Here is a 22,950-nt window from a genome sequence, read left to right as displayed (position 1 = left end):
AATTATAAACTAGAACAACCCCCCAGTCACACCCTGACCTACTCTACTATAGAAAATAAAAGCTTTCTATTGTCAGGACGTGACAATTTCTCAGTCTCTAAAGTATGGCTTGATGTTGTCTCCACAGGACTTCTGCTCTGCATCACAGCAAGCCAGAAGCCCCAACTCATGGATAACCCTCTTCCTCCTGTACTCAAGTAAGAAACACATTTCAAAAGATCTATGCATTTCTAAAATCCCATTCATGTAAACTCATTCATGTACTGTATGTCAATATTGACCTTTTTTTAGATGTCATTCCTCAGTTGTCACCATGTGCACTAGAGTAGAGTGCTGGTTGTTATGTATGGTACGACGTGCTGTACGTCATACTATACGTTGTTATGGTTTACGACAGTGTGCTGCTTTACGGATGAATGGGTTAACAGGATGAGTGGCACATGTCATTAAACGACAGAGTGATGTGCGTTCTTCTACAGCTAGGCTAGATATAACACTGGTCCTACCATCACTCCAACAAAACTATGAACTGGGACACTGCTAGAAAGTGGTGCACGGAGCACTACACTGACATGGTGGCCATCCAGAACCGTGGAGAGATCTCCCACCTTAACAGCATCCTGCCCAGGCAGACCAACTATTACTGGATAGGGATCCGTAAGGTGGACGACATGTGGACCTGGGTGGGGACCAATAAGACCCTGACTAAAGAGGCAGAGAACTGGGCAGACGGGGAACCCAACAACGGGGGGAACAACGAGGATTGTGTGGAGATGTACATCAAGAGAGGACAGAGGGAAATGGAACGACGTTCGTGTATGAAGAAGAAGATGGCTCTGTGCTTCACAGCCTCGTGTCAGAGCGACTCATGTTACCATGGAGTGTGTGTGGAGACCATCAACAGCCACCGCTGTAAATGCTTTGAGGGCTCCTACGGAGAGCAGTGTGAACACGGTAAGCAAGCCCAGGATGATATAGTCCAATAATCTAATACAGGCAGTATGAAACCAACTGCTATCACATTCAAAGATCTCTTAAAACCTCTTAGAGACCCCTTAACACGCGAATCCCGTTAGCGGGATCGATTTGACAACAACCAGTGAAATAGCAGAGCGCCAAATTCAAAACAGAAATCTCATTATTCAAATGTATCACACATACAACCATTATACGCCATTTTAAATATAAGATTCTCCTTAATCCAACCACAGTGTCCGATTTTCAAAAAGGCTTTACGGCGAAAGCATAGCATTAGATTATGTTAGGACAACACCTAACAAGAAAAACCACACAGCCATTTTCCAAGCAAGGAGAGGCGTCACAAAAAACAGAAATACAGCTAAAATTAATCACTAACCTTTGATGATCTTCATCAGATGGCACTCATTGGACTTCATGTTACACAATACATGCATGTTTGTTCAATAAAGTTCATATTTATATCCAAAAATCTCAGTTTACATTGGCGCGTAATGTTCAGTAATGATTTGCTTCCAAACCCCCGGTGATTTTGCAGAGAGCCACATCAATTTACAGAAATACTGTGGCAAACCTCTTCAAAGTTAGGAGCGTTTGTCACAAATTAAGTGGTAAACTGTCACCAAAGTCAGCCCAGAATTAAAGTTTTTTCGAACATGACAGTACCTGTGTGTTTGTTTCTCTGTCCTGGTCCACCCAGGCCACAGGTAAGGTCAAGGATAGCAGGGTTCGGTACACAAATCTGGTTCTCGGTAGGTTCAGGTCTAAACGGCAACAGGTAAGTCCAAAACAGTCCAGCTCGTACACGGTAAATCCAGCCAATGTAGATTGTCTCTTTCTCTATGGTTCATAGATCCTTCCCGCCCTCTCTCTCTCTTCCTGGTTTTTCTTGACCCTTTATCTGTGGGTCGGCTCCACCTTCTGAGGGTTCCCCTTGCTTCTGGGAATTGTAGTTTTGGCAGTCGTCCATTTTGTGATCTGTAGTTCTGATCGGGGTGGCCATTTTAGTGATCGGGCAGAGCCCGTTTATTAGTTCTGCCCTCACATATCTGCCATTTATCACTCGACCCCCTTCTTTGCCACAATACTTATCATAAACTTTGACAAAATATACAGGTGAAATGCACAGAATTATAGATACACTCCTCCTTAATGCAACCGCTGTGTCAGATTTCAAAAAAGCTTCAAGGCGAAAGCAAACTTTGCAATAATCTGAGTACGGCGCTCAGACAACAACAACAAGCCAAACAGAAACCCACCATTTTGGAGTCAAGAAAACTCAGAAATAGTATGATAAATATTCACTTGCCTTTGATCTTCATCAGAATGCACTTCCAGGAATCCCAGTTCAACAATAAATGTTTGTTTTGTTCGATAAAGTTAATCTTTATGTCCAAATACCTCCATTTTGTTCACGTGTTAGGTTCACTATTCCAGGCGCGCGCTTGCTAACTCCAGATGAAAAGTCAAAAAAGTTATACTACAGTTTGTAGAATCATGTCAAACGATGTATAGAATCAATCTTTAGGATGTTTTTAACATAAATCTTAAAATAAAATTCCAACCGGACGATTCCGTTCTCTTTAGGAATGAAGATGAACTCAGCTCGCTCCCAAGCCTGCACGCGTGATTGAGCTCATGCCTTATCCTAGGACACCTGGTTGGAATAGCTCTTGTTGGGTCACTACTCACAGTAAAAGCCTGAAACAACGTTCTAAAGACTGTTGACATCTAGTGGAAGCCTTAGAAAGTGCAACATGACCCCGGTAACACTACAAATTGGAAAGGAATTAACTTGAAAAACTACAAGCCTCAGATTTCCCACTTCCTGGTTGAATATTTCTCAGGTTTTTACCTCATTTACATTTACGTCATTTAGCAGACGCTCTTATCCAGAGCGACTTACAAATTGGTGCATTCACCTTATGATATCCAGTGGAACAACCACTTTACAATAGTGCATCTAAATCTTTTAGGGGGGGGGGGGGTTAGAAGGATTACTTTATCCTATCCCAGGTATTCCTTAAAGAGGTGGGGTTTCAGGTGTCTCCGGAAGGTGGTGATTGACTCCGCTATCCTGGCATCGTGAGGGAGCTTGTTCCACCATAGGGGTGCCAGAGCAGTGAACAGTTTTGACTGGGCTGAGCGGGAACTGTGCTTCCACAGAGGTAGGAGGGCCAGCAGGCCAGAGGTGGATGAGCGCAGTGCCCTCGTTTGGGTGTAGGGACTGATCAGAGCCTGAAGGTACGGAGGTGCCATTCCCCTCACGGCTCCGTAGGCAAGCACCATGGTCTTGTAGCGGATGCGAGCTTCAACTGGAAGCCAGTGGAGAGAGCGGAGGAGCGGGGTGAGGTGAGAGAACTTGGGAAGGTTGAACACCAGACGGGCTGCGGCGTTCTGGATGAGTTGTAGGGGTTTAATGGCACAGGCAGGGAGCCCAGCCAACAGCGAGTTGCAGTAATCCAGACGGGAGATGACAAGTGCCTGGATTAGGACCTGCGCCGCTTCCTGTGTGAGGCAGGGTCGTACTCTGCGAATGTTGTAGAGCATGAACCTACAGGATCGGGTCACCGCCTTGATGTTAGTGGAGAACGACAGGGTGTTGTCCAGGGTCACGCCAAGGTTCTTAGCACTCTGGGAGGAGGACACAAGGGAGTTGTCAACCGTGATGGCGAGATCATGGAACGGGCAGTCCTTCCCCGGGAGGAAAAGCAGCTCCGTCTTGCCGAGGTTCAGCTTGAGGTGGTGATCCATCATCCACACTGATATGTCTGCCAGACATGCAGAGATGCGATTCGCCACCTGGTTATCAGAAGGGGGAAAGGAGAAGATTAATTGTGTGTCGTCTGCATAACAATGATAGGAGAGACCATGTGAGGATATGACAGAGCCAAGTGACTTGGTGTATAGCGAGAATAGGAGAGGGCCTAGAACTGAGCCCTGGGGGACACCAGTGGTGAGAGCACGTGGTGTGGAGACGGATTCTCGCCATGCCACCTGGTAGGAGCGACCTGTCAGGTAGGACGCAATCCAAGAGTAAGCCGCGCCAGAGATGCCCAACTCGGAGAGGGTGGAGAGGAGGATCTGATGGTTCACAGTATCAAAGGCAGCAGATAGGTCTAGAAGGATGAGAGCAGAGGAGAGAGAATTAGCTTTAGCAGTGCGGAGAGCCTCCGTGACACAGAGAAGAGCAGTCTCAGTTGAATGACCAGTCTTGAAACCTGACTGATTTGGATCAGGAAGGTAATTCTGAGAGAGATAGCAAGAGAGCTGGCCAAGGACGGCACGCTCAAGAGTTTTGGAGAAGAAAGAAAGAAGGGATAGTTGTTGACATCGGAGGGATTGAGTGTAGGTTTTTTCAGAAGGGGTGCAACTCTAGCTCTCTTGAAGATGGAAGGGACGTAGCCAGCGGTCAAGGATGAGTTGATGAGCGAGGTGAGGTAAGGGAGAAGGTCTCCGGAAATGGTCTGGAGAAGAGAGGAGGGGATAGGGTCAAGCGGGCAGGTTGTTGGGCGGCCGGCCGTCACAAGACGCGAGATTTCATATGGAGAGAGGGGGGAGAAAGAGGTCAAAGCACAGGGTAGGGCAGTGTGAGCAGGACCAGCGGTGTCGTTTGACTTAACAAACGAGGATCGGATGTCGTCGACCTTCTTTTCAAAATGGTTGACGAAGTCATCCGCAGAGAGGGAGGAGGGGGGGGAGGGGGAGGAGGATTCAGGTGGGAGGAGAAGGTGGCAAAGAGCTTCCTAGGGTTAGAGGCAGATGCTTGGAATTTAGAGTGGTAGAAAGTGCCTTTAGCAGCAGAAACAGAAGAGGAAAATGTAGAGAGGAGGGAGTGAGTTTTCCTCCATTTCCGCTCGGCTGCCCGGAGCCCTGTTCTGTGAGCTCGCAATGAGTCGTCGAGCCACGGAGCAGGAGGGGAGGACCGAGCCGACCTGGAGGATAGGGGACATAGAGAGTCAAAGGATGCAGAAAGGGAGGAGAGGAGGGTTAAGGAGGCAGAATCAGGAGATAGGTTGGAGAAGGTTTGAGCAGAGGGAAGAGATGATAGGATGGAAGAGGAGAGAGTAGCGGGAGAGAGAGAGCGAAGGTTGCGACGGCGCAATACCATCCGAGTAGGGGCAGAGTGAGAAGTGTTGGAGGAGAGCGAGAGGGAAAAGGATACAAGGTAGTGGTCGGAGACTTGGAGGGGAGTTGCAATGAGATTAGTGGAAGAACAGCATCTAGTAAAGATGAGGTCAAGCGTATTGCCTGCCTTGTGAGTAGGGGGGGAAGGGGAGAGGGTGAGGTCAAAAGAGGAGAGGAGTGGAAAGAAGGAGGCAGAGAGGAATGAGTCAAAGGTAGAGGTGGGGAGGTTAAAGTCACCCAGAACTGTGAGAGGTGAGCCATCCTCAGGAAATGAACTTATCAAGGCGTCAAGCTCATTGATGAACTCTCCAAGGGAACCTGGAGGGCGATAAATGATAAGGATGTTAAGCTTGAAAGGGCTGGTAACTGTGACAGCATGGAATTCAAAGGAGGCGATAGACAGATGGGTCAGGGGAGAAAGAGAGAAAGTCCACTTGGGAGAGATGAGGATTCCAGTGCCACCACCCCGCTGGCCAGATGCTCTCGGGGTATGCGAGAACACGTGGGCAGACGAGGAGAGAGCAGTAGGAGTAGCAGTGTTATCTGTGGTAATCCATGTTTCCGTCAGCGCCAAGAAGTCGAGGGACTGGAGGGTAGCATAGGCTGAGATGAACTCTGCCTTGTTGGCCGCAGTCCGGCAGTTCCAGAGGCTGCCGGAGACCTGGAACTCCACGTGGGTCGTGCGCGCTGGGACCACCAGGTTAGAGTGGCAGCGGCCACGCGGTGTGTAGCGTTTGTATGGCCTGTGCAGAGGGGAGAGAACAGGGATAGACAGACACATAGTTGACAAGCTACAGAAGAGGCTACGCTAATGCAAAGGAGATTGGAATGACAAGTGGACTACACGTCTCGAATGTTCAGAAAGTTAAGCTTACGTTGCAAAAATCTTATTGACTAAAGAGACTAAAATGATACAGTACTGCTGGCTGGTGAAGTAGGCTAGCTAGCAGTGGCTGCGTTGTTGACTTTGTTTGAAAGTGTAGCTGGCTAGGTAACCTCGATAGTTTCAGTACTACACCATTATCATGATACAAAGGCAACTATGTAGCTAGCTAACATAACACTAATCAAGACGTTCCTTTGTAATGTATTTAGTTTCTACAATGCTGCTCGGCGGTAATAGTTGGCTAGGTTTGGAAGATGGCGTCGCGGGGGACGAAAATAGCTGGCTAGCTAACCTCGATAATTACTCTAAACTACACAATTATCAAACTATGACAAAGACAACTATGTAGCTAGCTAACACTACACCAGTCAAATCGTTACCTGCCATATGAGTTCTGTTATACTCACAGACATCATTCAAACAGTTTTAGAAACTTCAGAGTGTTTTCCATCCAAATCTACTAATAATATGCATAGCCTACCTTCTGGGCCCGAGTAGCAGGCAGTTTAATTTGGGAACGTTTTTCATCCGGACGTGAAAATACTGCCCCTTATCTCCTTGCCTGTTTTCCTTTGTCGGCAGTTGTTGAATGAAAGATGGAGGAGGTCCCTGTCCCTGCTAAAGCCAGTGTCAGTTGCTCTCACCCCAATTGGAATCTGTCCTTTGACTTGACGTGTCAGTATTCCTGTGAAGAGGGGTACCGGCTGAGCAGCTCCGGGCCTGTGAGATGCACAGCCTCAGAATCATGGTCGGAACAGCCTCCCACATGTGAATGTAAATATATCCTTTAATAAACCTTATAAATAAGGTGTTCTGGAAAGACTAATAAGAGAATAAAATAACAGCTACCATTTGTTGTAAACTTTTGATTTGTACTTTCTTTGAATTACTTCAGTGTCTTGCTGTTGGTCTTCATACTAGTATGACAGCTTAGACCTCCTGTATTTCAGTTGTTGTGTATCTTGAGTAATGTCTTCATCGTGGCACATTTAGTCATGTATTGCGATCTGCCCTCTCCTTCTCAGTGGCCTTATGCAGTGAGCTGTATGAACCTGGGAAGGGTTCCATGGCCTGCTCCCATCCCCTGGGCTCCTTCAGCTACCTGTCCACCTGTACCTTTACCTGTGAGGAGGGCTATGAGAGGCTGGCCTCCAGCTCTGCTACCCTGCAGTGTGGAGCCTCGGGACAGTGGAACGACTCACAGCCGCAGTGTGTTGGTGTGTACAGGTTCTGGATATCTGTAAACGTAGCCCCCATAACATGTTACATCAACTGTAGTTGCTATAAATATATGAATGACACAGGACATTTTCCATTCAGAAATATCTAGGAGGACAAATAGAGTTTTGTAAATGTATGACAGTCTAGAATTGTCTCTGGACACAGACTGACCACTGCACCACTATTCACTCTGTCTTGTAGCTGTAAGCTGCCCTACCCTCCAGCAGCCACAGGATGGCGATATCACCTGTGGAGAAGACTTCACCTATGGAAGCAGCTGTAACTTTAGCTGCTCTGAGGGTTATCTCCTAAAGGGGGCGATCACGGTGACCTGCACATCAGCTGCTGAGTGGAGTGAGAAGATACCACACTGTGAAGGTAAGGACAAACTTTTTTGCATCTTTAAAATAGACCTGATTTAAACCATTGTCTATATTGACAAGAGTTATTAAACCAATGTCTTTATTGACAAGATAGACATATGACCACTCTAACAATGGAAATACATGTCCTCAAAGATGCAAGGCAGGCGGGAGGAGGTGAGAATGTTGAAGTATTACATTTTCTTCTTCTTCATTGGCTGATTGTTCCCAACTCATAGAATCCCACCCAGGTGACTACTTGAAACTGGTGGAGGCCTTCAATGGCAATCTCCCTGCTAAAAGGGCTATATGCATGACGAGTCCCCCATCTATCTCTATGAAAACAACAGGCACAACTCCAATATTAAGTAATTTTTCTCAAAGTTGCTGAAATGACACGTGCGTCCACTTATATCAGTGCATTCGTAAAACAACATATATTTATTTAACTTTGCAAGTTACTTAAGAACAATTTCTTATTTACAATGACGGCCTACAACCGGACAACGCTGGGCCAATTGTGTGCTGCCTAATAGGATTCCCAATTACGTCCGGATGAGATGCAGCCTGGATACGAAGCAGGGACTGCAGTGATGCCTCTTACATTGAGATTCAGTGCCTTAGACCGCTGGAGCCCCGAACTACCAGGGTCATAAACATAACAATTACGAAACTTCTATTCGATCAAATAAGCCTGACGTAGCAAACTAGCAATGACATTTTTTTGTTGACCAAATTTAACACCATCTCATTGACCTTCATACAAAAATTCGTCACTTCAGGGGCTTATTTTCACGGACAGATTTTTGGCTGAGCAAAACCTCTCATTTCGCTCCTCTCTCTTCTTCTCTGTTGAAACTCAGTCAATTTACACATTTACACACGATACTAAAACAGTATAGACTGAGTTTGAATGGAGAGAAAGAGGTGAAGTAAGAGGTTTTACTCAGCCCGAGTGCACAAAATATTACAAACACCTGTTCTTTCCATGACAAAGACTGACCAGGTGAATCCAGGTGAAAGCTATGATCACTTATTGATGTCACTTGTTAAATCAACTTCAATCAGTGTAGATGAAGGGGAGGAGACAGATTAATTAAGGATTTTTAAGCCTTAAAACAATTGGATTGTGTCTGTGTGCCATTCAGAGGGTGAATGGGCAAGACAAAATATTTAAGTGACTTTGAAGGGGGTATGGTAGTAGGTGCCAGGTGCAACGATTTGATTGTGTCAAGAACTGCAACGCTGCTGGGTTTTTCACGCTCAACAGTTTCCCATGTATCAAGAATGGTCCATCACCCAAAGCACATCCAGCCAACTTGACACAACTGTGGGAAGCATTGGAGTCAACATGAGCCAGCATCCCTGTGGAATGCTTTCGACACCTTGTAGAGTCCATGTCCGACGAATTGAGGCTGTTCTGAGGGCAACTCCGTGGGGGGGGGGGGGGGGTAACTCAATATATATATTTATATGCCATTTAGCAGATGCTTTAATCCAAAGCGCGTTGCAGTCATGCGGGTATCCATTTTACCTATAGGTCTTATCTCCTTATGGATGTCCGCCACACACATGAGCTCTCCAACGACAATCATTTTCATGACTTCATTCACAACTTTTTGTTACCTTTTGTGGTATTTTTATATACTAACCACTGTGTGACCTTCTCTCAGCTGTCCAGTGCCTCTCTCCTGTGGTTCCTCTGGGAGGTCAGGTCAGTTGTGAGGCCCCCTCACATCCCTGGGGCTCTGTCTGCAACTTCAGCTGTGATGAGGGCTATGATTACCAGGGGACCCCAAACATGCAGTGTTCACCATCAGGGAAGTGGAGCGCTGACACACCTACCAGCACAGGTACCGTAAATTCCGGACTATTAGCCGCAACTTTTTTCCCACGCTTTGAACTTCGCGGCTTAAACAATGATGCGGCTAATATATGGATTTTTCCCGCTTTCAAATTTGTGGGTCCTGACAGCGTGGAGCATTGTCAAAAAATCCACTATCATCAACGGGTTTCGAAAGGCTGGACTGCTGCGTGTTGAAGAGGGCTCAGCGGGGGATTTGCCTCCGGATGAAAGTGACGAGAGCGACAATGAAAACGATCCAATATCGGATGAAGCAATTCTGAGGCTATTCAACTCCGACACCGAAGGAGATGGTTTCAGTGCACAGGAGGAGGAAGATAGTGACCAACGACTTTCTTGGTAGGCTACTGTTTACTGCTCCTTTTTAATTTTTTGTTACAAGCCGTGTTTCGTTAAAGCCTATTTATTTTTGTTACAAGCCATGTTTCGTTAAAGCCTATTTATTTTTGTTACAAGCCGTGTTTCGTTAAAGCCTGTGTAAAGTTAATTTGTTTCAATGTACCGGTAGTCACCTGCGGCTTATAGACATGTGCGGCTTATTTATGTTCAAAATAATATATATTTTTTAATTCAGTGGGTGCGGCTTATATTCAGGTGCACTTAATAGTCCGGAAATTACGGTATGTTATAACCTCTGTTACTCTCTCTGTGAGACACAATCAAACTGAATATTCTGTGAGACACAATCAAACTGAATATTCTGTGAGACAACCAAACTGGATATTCGCTGGTCATCGGGACAAAGTATGTCTTATGTAGCGGTTATAAAGGCTTTATGAATGCATAATGAATGCGTATCCTACATAAGGGGGCTACCAAAATACAAATATTTTTGAGAGGGTTGCAGTCAGTGATGTGACCGATCAGTTGATTCAGATTGTTTGACTGTTTTCCTCTGTTGTTTCTTGTTTCCTCCAGCCACACCTGAGCCTCCATTGAACCCCACTATCCTAGGCCTGGCAGCAGGGGGCGCTGTGTCATTATCTGTCCTGTCTCTGGCCGCATGGCTCCTCAAACGAATCAGACAGAAAGGTAAACACAGAAGAAGTCCCTTATCTTCTCCACTCACAGTCATTTGCTAGGTATAAGAAAGTTATAAGAAATTCAAAAATATCTCTGTTTCATAACACAGATTTGATTCAGAACGGCTATTTCTTACTTGATAATACTCATCAATGTGCTCTTCATTGCCTCCTTCCAGCTAACAAGTTTGATCTGAACAGCACCTCAGACATTGAGGAACCTTTACAGACCTACAGGAACAGCATCGACAGCCTCATATAGAGACCGACAACAATAACAGCAGGAACAACTGCAGGAACAACTGCAGGAATAACTACAGGAACAGGCTGGCTCTGTTTTCAAAGAAGATCTGCTGGTCACACCTGGATCACAGTTCCTCAGTATTGTAATGTAGTAGGTTAGATAGCCTTGAATCGTCTGACTGAGAGAGAGGTGCTACGTTGAGTATACAGAATCATCTGTTCTCATGATGGTCCTACAGAAAATGTCTTTTTTCTCCCTAAGGGAGTTTTGTATTGAACAGATTGTTCACCACTGGCTGGTATATGACCATAAGTGGCCAAATTTCTTATGATACTGATTTTGACAACTATTTTATTCAAACTGCAGAAAGTTGTATATTGTATTCCCTGTATAATTATTTGTATTATCATAAATATATTTTTATGATTTTACAAAACTGTGAAATCAATGCCTTTCAGTATTTAAGTTATATTTATTTTTAAACCACAGTCTGTGTGTTACAGAATAAAATTTGATGTTGAAAAAGTGTATTTTTAAATATAATAAACGTTTCAAACATTGTCAATAATGTTCTTATTTTTTCCATTATTTTCTGTCTGATGCTTTTTATAATAGCTGCAAATAAATAGTCCATGGCTTTCTGAGTTCAAATGTACCAACAGAGAGGGAAATTACTTCAAATACACCAGTAGAATAAGAATAGGTAGAGTGGCACGAAACGATCCCAAGAGGGCTTCGCTAAGCCCCGCGCCCCCCTTTGTTACTTTAGCAACCTCTGACATTTTCCCAGGAAGCCCAAATCCCCATTCAACCAATGGAAAAATCCCCTCAGAATGATCTCAAACTATGTTTCTAATAAACAATAAAATAACACAGACTAACCTTTGCAAATCAGGAAACTCTTGGGTATGTTGTGTCAGACTGTCATTACAATTGCTTCACAGAAACCTGGTAAAATTATGTTTGTAGTGTAGCTAGCCACTAAATGACTCTGAATTCACCTTCAGCATGCAGTCAAAGCTGTAACCACACAGAGCACAGTATGAAGATGGGCAGAAACTGCTTCTGCTATAGAACTCCCTGATAGCACTCATAGGCGATGTCATGGCAATGTTGGCTAGCTAAGCTCATACGTAGAAACACATCATCGGGTCTAACAGTCTTCTCGCACCGAACTGCACATGTGCAGGCCATCAAATCAAAGGCACTCCTTTGATATAAAGTTGTTTTTGACAAAAAAGAAAACACGTCAGTTTGTAACTTTCACGAGGTTGGAGTAATAACATCCTCAACTACTTATTTTTAATATAGAAACTCTGCTATATCTACTTTTGGAGCTAACTAGTGCTCTCAAATCATATCGACAGCAGATGGGAGATGTATTCATAACTTTTACAACTTAGCTAGCTAACAGAGCTAAGGTAACTGATCTAAATGACTATCGCCCCGTAGCACTCACTTCCGTCATCATGAAGTGCTTTGAGAGACTAGTCAAGGACCATATCACCTCCACCCTACCTGACACTGCCCCAATAGGTCCACAGACGACGCAATCGCAATCACACTGCCCTAACCCATCTGGACAAGAGGAATACCTATGTAAGAATGCTGTTCATCAACTACAGCTCAGCATTTAACACCATAGTACCCTCTAAACTCGTCATTAAGCTCGAGACCGTGGGTCTCGACCCCGCCCTGTGCAACTGGGTCCTGGACTTCCTGACGGGCCGCCCCCAGGTGGTGAGGGTAGGTATCAACATCTCCACCCCGCTGATCCTCAACACTGGGGCCCCACAAGGGTGCATTCTCAGCCCTCTCCTGTACTCCCTGTTCACCCATGACTGCGTGGCCATGCACACCTCCAACTCAATCATCAAGTTTGCAGACGACACTACAGTGGTAGGCTTGATTAGGAAGGACAGCGACGACGACAGGGTTCGCGGCCACGACACAAGCCCAAGAAGCAACCTCAATATATTTTTGGGGGGGGGGCACATGGGTTGGTCGGCGAGGCCGAGGGGCGAGTCGGAGAGCGAAGAGGAATATTGGGTGAGTCAGAGTCCGTTGAGGAGTTATTGGATAAATTGGAGGAGAGTGAATGGAGGGGAGATTTAGAGACTTTCAAGGAATTGTTGGATAAATTGGAGGAGAGTGAAGAGAGAGAGCTATTGGTTTGGCATAGTATGCACGGCATTTGCCCTGAGGAGCGTGTTAGTCGTCCAATACCACCTGTGTCAGCTCCCCGTACTCGTCCTGAGAAGTGTGTTAAAGTTCCGGTACAATTGAGGCCGGCTATACGCACCAGGTCTCCAGTGCGCCTTCACAGCCCAGTACGTCCTGTGTCAGCTCCCCGTACTCGTCCTGAGAAGTGTGTTAAAGTTCCGGTACAATTGAGGCCAGCTATACGCACCAGGTCTCCAGTGCGCCTTCCCAGTTCGGTGCGTCCTGTGCCTGCTCCTCGCACTCTCCCTGAAGTACGTGTCACCAGTCCGGTGCTACCTGTATCAGCCTCATGCATCAGACCTCCAGTGCGCCTTCACAGTCCAGGATATCCTGCGCCAGCTCTACGTACTGTCGCCAGTGCGCCTTCACAGCCCAGTGCGTCCTGTGCCAGCGCCCCGCACTTGCCGGGCTAAAGTGAGCATCCAGCCAGGACGGGTTGTGCCAGCTCTACGCTCCAGACCTCTAGTGCGCCTCCACAGTCCAGTATATCCTGCACCGGTTTTATGCACCAGGTCTCCAGTGCGCCTCCACAGCCCAGTGCGTCCTGTGCCTGCTCCTCACACTCGTCCTGAGGTGCGTGTCACCAGTCTGGGGCCACATGTCCCGGCTCCACGCACCAGGCCTCCAGTGCGCCTTCACCGTCCAGAGCTTCCGGCAACAGTACCCAGTCCAGAGCTTCCGGCGACAGTACCCAGTCCAGAGCTTCCGGGCGACAGTATCCAGTCCAGAGCTTCCGGGCGACAGTATCCAGTCCAGAGCTTCCGGCGACAGTTCCCAGTCCAGAGCTTCCGGTGACAGTTTCCAGTCCAGAGCTTCCGGCGACATTTCACAGTCCGGTACCTCCGGCGACGTTTCACAGTCCGGAACCTCCGGCGACGTTTCACAGTCCGGAACCTCCGGCGACGTTTCAGTCCGGAACCTCCGGCGACGGTCCACAGTCCGGAACCTCCAGAGACGGTCCACAGTCCGTAACCTCCAGAGACGGTCCACAGTCCGAAACCTCCAGAGACGGTCCACAGTCCGGAACCTCCAGAGACGGTCCACAGTCCGGAACCTCCTGAGACGGTCCACAGTCCGGAACCTCCTGAGACGGTCCACAGTCCGGAACCTCCTGAGACGGTCCACAGTCCAGAACCTCCTGAGACGGCCCACAGTCCAGAACCTCCTGAGACGGCCCACGGTCCAGAACCTCCTGAGACGGTCCACGGTCCGGAATCTCCTAAGACGGTCCACGGTCCGGAACCTCCTGAGACGGTCCACGGTCCGGAGCCTCCTGAGACGGTCCACGGCCCGGAGCCTCCTGAGACGGTCCACGGTTCGGAGCTTCCAGAGAAGGTCCACAGTCCGGAACCTCTAGCTCCAAGGCCACAGTCTTCTTCTGTGTTGGTGCCCAGTCCAGGCACAGCATCCAGTCCAGCTCCAAGGACAGAGTCTTCTTCTGCGTTGGTGTCCAGTCCAGGCACAGCATCCAGTCCCGCTCCATGGCGAGAGTCTTCCTCTGCACCGAGATCCAGTCCAGGCACAGTGTCCAGCCTTGGTACATGGCTGGATCCGAGGTATGAGCGGGTTCTTCGGCCCACACCAGAGCTACCACCAAAGCTGGTGGATCCGCGGGATGAGCGGGTTCTTCGTCCCGCACCAGAGCCGCCTCCGATGCTGGCGGATTCGCAGGATGAGCGGGTTCTTCGTCCTGCACCAGAGCCGCCTCCAATGCTGGCAGATCCGCAGGAGGAGAGGGTTCTTCGTACTGCACCAGAGCCGCCACCGACACTAGCTGTGAGCTGCTCTGACAGCTGGTGCTTAAAGCTAGTGAGGGAGATATGAGTCTCCAGCTTCAGAGATTTTTGCAGTTCGTTCCAGTCATTGGCAGCAGAGAACTGGAAGGAAAGACGACCAAAGGAGGAATTGGCTTTGAGGGTGACCAGTGAGATATACCTGCTGGAGCGCGTGCTACGAGTGGGTGCTGCTATGGTGACCAGTGAGCTGAGATAAGGCGGGGCTTTACCTAGCAGAGACTTGTAGATAACCTGTAGCCAGTGGGTTTAGCGACGATTATGAAGCGAGGGCCAACCAACGAGAGCGTACAGGTCGCAATGGTGGGTAGTGTATGAGGCTTTGGTGACAAAACAGATGGCACTGTGATAAATGGCATCCAGCTTGTTGAGTAGGGTGTTGGAGGCTATTTTATAGATGACATCACCGAAGTCGAGGATCGGTAGGATGGTCAGTTTTACGAGGGTATGTTTGGCAGCATGAGTGAAGGATGCTTTGTTGCGATATAGGAAGCCGATTCTAGATTTCATTTTGGATTGGAGATGCTTAATGTGAGTCTGGAAGGAGAGTTTGCAGTCTAACCAGACACCCAGGTATTTGTAGTTGTCCACGTATTCTAAGTCAGAGCCGTCCAGAGTAGTGATGCTGGACGGGCGAGCAGGTGCGGGCAGCGATTGATTGAATAGCATGCATTTAGTTTTACTTGTGTTTAAGAGCAGTTGGAGGCCACGGAAGGAGAGTTGTACGGCATTGAAGCTCGTCTGGAGGTTAGTGAGGGGCCAGAAGTATACAGAATGGTGTCGTCTGCGTAGAGGTGGATCAGAGAATCACCAGCAGCAAGAGCAACATCATTGATGTATACAGAGAAGAGAGTCGGCTCGAGAATTTAACCCTGTGGCACACCCATAGAGACTGCCAGAGATCCGGACAACAGGCCCTCCAATTTGACACACTGAACTCTATCAGAGAAGTAGTCGGTAAACCAGGTGAGGCAATCATTTAAGAAACCAAGCCTGTCGAGTCTGCCAATAAGAATGTGGTGATTGACAGAGTTGAAAGCCTTGGCCAGGTCGATGAATACGGCTGCGCAGTAATGTCTCTTATCGATGGTGGTTATGATGTCGTTTAGGACATGATGTCGTTTAGGACCTTGAGCGTGGCTGAGGTGCACCCATGACCAGCTCTGAAACCAGATTGCATAGCGAAGAAGTTACGGTGGGATTCGAAATAGTTGGTAATCTGTTTGTTAACTTGGCTTTCGAAGACCTTAGAAAGACAGGGTAGGATAGATATAGATTTGTAGCAGTTTGGGTCTAGAGTGTCACCCCCTTTGAAGAGGGGGATGACCGCGGCAGCTTTCCAATCTTTGGGAATCTCAGACGATACGAAAGAGAGGTTGAACAGGCTAGTAATAGGGGTTGCAACAATTTCGGCAGATAGTTTTAGAAAGAGAGTGTCCAGATTGTCTAGCCCAGCTGATTTGTATGGGTCCAGATTTTGCAGCTCTTTCAGAACAACAGCTATCTGGATCTGGGGGAAGGAGAAATGGTGGGGGCTTTGGCGGGTTGCTGTGGAGGGTGCCGGGCAGTTGACCGGGGTAGGGGTAGCCAGGTGGAAAGCAGGGCCAGCCGTAGAGAAATGCTTATTGAAATTCTCATTCCCTGTATTTGCATCAAAGCGGGGACCTAGAGACTGAAAAACAGCTTCTTTCTCAAGGCCATCAGACTGTTAAACAGCCATCCCTAACATTGAGTGGCTGCTGCCAACACACTGACTCAACTCTAGCCACTTTAATAATGGAAACAGTTATGTAATAAATGTATCACTAGCCACTTTAAACAATGCCACTTTATATAATGTTTACATACCCTACATTACTCATCTCATATGTAAACACTGTACTCTATACCATCTACTGCATCTTGCCTATGCCATTCTGCATTCGCTCATTCATATATTTTTATGTAAATATTTGTATTCATTCCTTTACACGTGTGTATATGGTAGTTGTTGTGAAATTGTAAGGTTAGATTAGATATTACTGCATGGTCAGAACTAGAAACACAAGCATTTTGCTACACTCGCATTAACATCTGCTAACCATGTGTATGTGACAAATAAAATGTGATTTGATTTGATTACATTTTGAGAGCAAGTTATTGTGAGGACATACACTGGGAGATGAAAAGCAAGTACAGGGAGTGAACATTGAGTGAAACCCCCGGTTTCTTCTGCAGCGGCACCCGGACCCGACGTCACCAACAGAAACCAAAAATAAAAAACTCCCTGATGCTTCAAATATGGGTGTCAGCATTCTGTGAGGACAGACGCTGGGAGACGAGAAGCAAGTACAAGGAGAGAATATTTAATAAATAACCGACATGAAACAAAAAGGACGGTGTCTGGGCAGGGGAAAACAGAACAACAATAATGCTGACATGGGGAACAAACTGAGGAACAGACAGTAATGATGGTGACACCTGTGCGTAATGATGGGCAGCCTGGCGTCCTCGAGCTCCAGAGAGGGGGAGCGGGAGCAGGCGTGACAGTTATATTATATTAAGTGATTAGCTAGCTAGCGTTAGCAACGTTTTGTGGTCAATGAGACTGAGAGCTAGCAAACCAGCTGATCTACCAAATAATGTAACAAAAGTATAATTTAGGATTTGAAAAAAATACTCCATCAACAGGCTCTACATTTCAGGAATCACAGTATCAAGTACTCCTGCTGCACTGTACAGCTATTTAGCCATTTAAACCTTATTTTTAAAATAAAAATAGCCCTAACTGGCTTTCATGCGATTTAAAGGTGAGCTCAACATGTTTGAGATGTTGGACTCAATGACATTTCCTATCCATTGGAACACTGTGGCGGTGGGGTTATGGTATGGGCAGGCATAAGCTACAGACAACAAACACAATTGCATTTTATGGATGGAAATTTGAATGCACAGAGATACCGTGACGAGATCCTGAGACCCATTGTCATGGAATTCATCCGCTGCAATCACCTCATGTTTCAGCATGATAATGCACGGCCCCATGTCACAAGGATCTGTACACAATTCAGAGAAAGCAGAAACTGTCCCAGTTCTTCCACGGCCTGCATACTCACCAGACATGTCACCCATTGAGCATGTTTGGGATGCTGGATCAACGTGTTCCAGTTCCTGCCAATATCCTGCAAATTTGCACAGCCATTGAAGAGGAGTGGGACAACATTCCACAGGCCACAATCAACAGCCTTGATCAACTCTATGCAAAGGAGATGTCACACTGCAAGATGGCAAATGGTGGTCACACCCAGTGGCGATTTTAGCATGTAAATCATGGTGGGGCAAAAGCTAAAATAAGTGGGATGCATGCCAGCAAAACCACTACACAACACAACACTAAATAATACATTAATTGCACTATAACTGTGACAAACGGTGCCAACAAACTGAGCCTACATAAAGCTGTCCCAACAGCAGAGTCCCAACAGCAGAACCTCAACAGCTTACCACTGCTACACCTAGCTATCAGCGGAGCCTTGTCTGGCAGCGAAACAGTTCATTCAGCCTCATTTACTGCCTTTTAAAGAAACATAGATTTTATGGCTGACTTGCTTAAACAAATGTAGTTTCTAATGACAATTGAAATGTATCAACAATGGCAATAGGGGATGATGACAAGCGGATAAGAGACAATCCGTAATTTCGATTAAGACATTAATGTTCGAGCTAGGACGGACGTAACGTTAGTCAATATAACTATTGTTTAGCACCTTTGAAATGTACAGCGTCAGAATTCAGAACACGGGCCATTATTACAGTGTTCTCCCTGTACACCAAGTCAGAACAGCAGACGAAATTAAGAGGGGTAAATAGACCAAATTATTAGGTTGAGGCACATGGGCTACTATTTTGAATTTTTTGATTTAACCTATATTTAAACAGGAAGTCACATTGAGATTAAAAATCTATTTTTACAAGAGAGCCCTGTACATATTACAATAAAAACAGAATATTAAAACAACATACACATGTTTATAAAACAATATAATTCAGCACAATAAAAAATAAACATTTAATAAAGCAATCAACTGCAACTACGTAGAGGTCCTCAATCAATAATTTAAACTTCCTGAGTGACATCAGCACATCTAACTGCAGTGAACTCTGCAGATTGTTCCACAAATTAGGGGTAAAAAAACAAAACGCAGATTTTCCCAAATCTGTGGAGACTGGAGGGATCTCTAGTGTTATCCATTCCTGTGAACGGGTTTGATAACTTATGATTCTTAACTTTATTAATGATGTTACATATAGAGGGAGTTTCCGTCAGATTGCTTTGTAAATAAATGAAAGAGAATGCAGCTCTCTTCTTACAGACAGAGAGGTCCATCACACATTTTATACAGACTATAATGATGAGTCCTAAAATTGTCCCCTGTGATAAAACGTATTGCTTAATGGTAGACTGCGTCCAAGGGTTTTAAAACAGAGGTTGCCTCATGCATGTAAACAATATCACCAAAATCCAATACAGGGAGAGGCGTTGTTTGAACAATATTTCTCCCATTTGTAATACTAAGGCTTGATTTATTTCGATATAAAAAGACTAGCTTGGATCTTAGTTTCTTAGTCAGTCTACTGCAGAGATAGCCTGCAGAGCTCTGTCCTGCTATCCAGGTCTGTACCCAAACAATTTGAACTTCTACTTTTAAAAATCCTCTCCAAAAACAAGTCTCTCACCGTCGCTGCCTGCTATAGACCCCCCTCGGCCCCTAGCTGTGCTCTGGACAACATATGTGAACTGATTGCCCCCCATCTATCTTCAGAGCTCGTGCTACTAGGTGACCTAAACTGGGACATGCTTAACACCCCAGCCATCCTACAATCCAAGCTTGATGCCCTCAATCTCACACAAATTATTAATGAACCCACCAGGTACAACCCCAAAGCCGCAAACACTGGCACCCTCATAGATATCATCCTAACCAACGTGCCCTCTAAATACACCTCTGCTGTTTTCAACCAAGATCTCAGCGATCACTGCCTCATTGCCTGCACCCGTAATGGTTCAGAGGTCAAACGACCTCCACTCATCACTGTCAAACGCTCCCTGAAACATTTCAACGAGCAAGCCTTTCTAATCGACCTGGCCCTGGTATCCTGGAAAGATATTGACCTCATCCCATCAGTAGAGGATGCCTGGTTATTTTTTTTAAATGCCTTCCTCACCATCTTAAATAAGCATGCCCCTTTCAAGAAATTTAGAACCAGGAACAGATATAGCCCTTGGTTCTCCCCAGACCTGACTGCCCTTAACCAACACAAAAATATCCTGTGGCGTTCTGCATTAGCATCGAACTGCCCCTGCGATATGCAACTTTTCAGAGAAGTTAGAAACCAATACACACAGGCAGTTAGAAACGCCAAGGCTAGCTTTTTCAAACAGAAATTTGCTTCCTGCAACTCAAAGTCTAAAAAGTTCTGGGACACTGTAAAGTCCATGGAGAATAAGAACACCTCCTCCCAACTGCCCACTGCACTGAGGATAGGAAACTCTGTCACCACCGATAAGCCCACTATAATTGAGAATTTTAATAAGCATTTTTCTACGGCTGGCCATGCTTTCCACCTAACTACCCCTACTGCATTCAACAGCACTACACCCCCCACAGCTACTCGCCCAAGCCTCCCCCATTTCTCCTTCTCCCAAATCCATTCAGCTGATGTTCTGAAAGAGCTGCAAAATCTGGACCCCTACAAATCAGCTGGGCTTGACAATCTGGACCCTTTCTTTCTAAAATTATCTGCCGAAATTATTGCAACCCCTATTACTAGCCTGTTCAACCTCTCTTTCGTGTCAACTGAGATTCCCATAGATTGGAAAGCAGCTGCTGTCATCCCCCTCTTCAAAGGAGGTGACACTCTTGACCCAAATTGCTACAGACCTATATCCATCCTACCTTGCCTTTCTAAGGTCTTCGAAAGCCAAGTCAACAAACAGATTACCGACCATTTCGAATCCCACCGCACCCTCTCCGCTATGCAATCTGGTTTCAGAGCTGGTCATGGGTGCACCTCAGCCACGCTCAAGGTCCTAAACGACATCGTAACTGCTATCGATAAGAAACAATACTGTGCTGCCGTACTCATTGACCTGGCCAAAGCTTTTGACTCTGTTAATCACCACATCCTCATCGGCAGACTCAGTAGCCTTGGTTTCTCAAACGATTGAGTCGCCTGGTTCACCAACTACTTCTCTGATAGAGTTCAGTGTGTCAAATCGGAGGGCCTGCTGTCCGAACCTCTGGCAGTCTCTATGGGGGTACCACAGGGTTCAATTCTTGGGCCAACTCTTTTCTCTGTATACATCAATGATGTCGCTCTTGCTGCTGGTGAATCTCTGTTCCACCTCTACGCAGACGACACCATTCTGTGTACTTCTGGCCCTTCTTTGGACACTGGCCCTTCTTTGGACCCTCCAGACGAGCTTCAATGCCATACAACTCTCCTTCCGTGGTCTCCAACTGCTCCTAAATACAAGTAAAACTAAATACATGCTCTTCAACCGATCGCTGCCTGCACCTGCCCGCCTGTCCAGCATCACTTCTCTGGACGGTTCTGACTTAGAATTTGTTGATAACTACAAATACCTAGGTGTCTGGTTAGACTGTAAACTCTCCTTCCAGACTCACATCAATCATCTCCAATCCAAAGTTAAATCTAGAATTGGCTTCCTATTTCGCAACAAAGCATCCTTCACTCATGCTGCCAAACATACCCTCGTAAAACTGACCATCCAACCAATCCTCGACTTCGGCGATGTCATTTACAAAATAGCCTCCAATACCCTACTCAACAAGCTGGATGCAGTCTATCACAGTGCCATCCGTTTTGTCACCAAAGCCCCATGTACTACCCACCACTGCGACCTGTACGCTCTCGTTGGCTGGCCTTCGCTTCATAATCGTCGCCAAACACATTGGCTCCAGGTCATCTACAAGACCCTGCTAGATAAAGTCCCCCCTTATCTCCGCTCACTGGTCACCATAGCAGCACCCACCTGTAGCACGCGCTCCAGCAGGTATATCTCTCTGGTCACCCCTAAAGCCAACTCCTCCTTTGGTCGTCTCTCCTTCCAGTTCTCTGCTGCCAATGACTGGAACGAACTACAAAAATCTCTGAAACTGGAAACACTTATCTCCCTCACTAGCTTTAAGCACCAGCTATCAGAGCAGCTCCCAGATCACTGCACCTGTACATAGCCCATCTATAATTTAGCCCAAACTACTACCTCTTCCCCTACTGTATTTATTTATTTTATTTATTATTTTGCTCCTTTGCACCATATTAATTATATTTGAACTTTGAACTTTCTTCAAATTATAATTCTACCATTCCAGTGTTTTACTTGCTATACTTTATTTACTTTGCCACCATGGCCTTTTTTGCCTTTACCTCCCTTATCTCACATCATTTGCTCACATTGTATATAGTCTTATTTTTGTCTACTGTATCATTGATTGTATGTTGTTTTACTCCATGTGTAACTCTGTGTTTTTGTATGTTGTCGAACTGCTTTGCTTTATCTTGGCCAGGTCGCAATTGTAAATGAGAACTTGTTCTCAACTTGCCTACCTGGTTAAATAAAGGTTAAATAAAAATAAAAATTAAAATGTGTTATATGCATTACGAAGGACAACTAATATCTTACTACCCATCATAGATTTAGTATTACTTTGTTAGCTACCGAAAACATATCTCCCTGGCATATTACATAATTTATGCAGCAGCATACAATACATTTTTGGACTCACCTTGTTGTGCTGTGCTCACTTGAACAGGAAGGTGGCGCAGCGGTCCTTCGTGGGCAAATCTTGTCATCAAAGTCTGGCATTCTCTGGATTTATGGTGCTTTCAAAACAACTGGAGGCCGGACTTGCAATCCCGAGTTGGATGACCGTTCCAAATGTATTTTCCAAGTTGGAGCTCGTTTATTCCGGAGTTCCCAGTTGTCTTGAACTCACTGAAGTCAAAGTTTTCGCAGTTTAACAGTTATTTTGAGCGAGGCATTGCTCATGCTTCATTGTCAGCATGGCCAATGTTGAATGTTTATCATTTTAAACTTGGAAAAGAGCCCCTTAATGCCAGATTTGGGAACCACACAGCCACTGTCACTGATTCCTTCCAAACCACTCGTTGAATTTGCGATTTCCAACTTGTTGTGTAATGTTGATGTCCAATGGCCGATGAGCA

The 22,950-nt window shown here is 46.1% G+C and overlaps 1 protein-coding gene across 1 annotated transcript in view; it reads left to right on the top strand.

The window, feature by feature from the left end:
• Positions 1-541: 541 nt before the first annotated feature.
• Positions 542-22,950, top strand: part of LOC106592820 (E-selectin) — a 126,398-nt gene continuing 103,989 nt past the window's right edge. Inside the window, exons 1-4 of the mRNA XM_082957084.1 lie at positions 542-954; positions 6,575-6,766; positions 7,018-7,209; positions 7,415-7,591. Coding sequence (XP_082813210.1) covers positions 6,589-6,766; positions 7,018-7,209; positions 7,415-7,591 — 547 coding nt within the window. The 5' untranslated portion in view covers positions 542-954; positions 6,575-6,588. The remainder of the gene's footprint in view (positions 955-6,574; positions 6,767-7,017; positions 7,210-7,414; positions 7,592-22,950) is intronic.

This window comes from Salmo salar, chromosome 10 (assembly GCF_965601325.2).
Source record: "Salmo salar chromosome 10, fSalSal1, whole genome shotgun sequence".
NCBI lineage: Eukaryota > Metazoa > Chordata > Actinopteri > Salmoniformes > Salmonidae > Salmo > Salmo salar.
The sequence above is the reverse complement of the archived record's forward strand: the minus strand, read 5'-3'. Positions and strand labels throughout refer to the sequence as shown.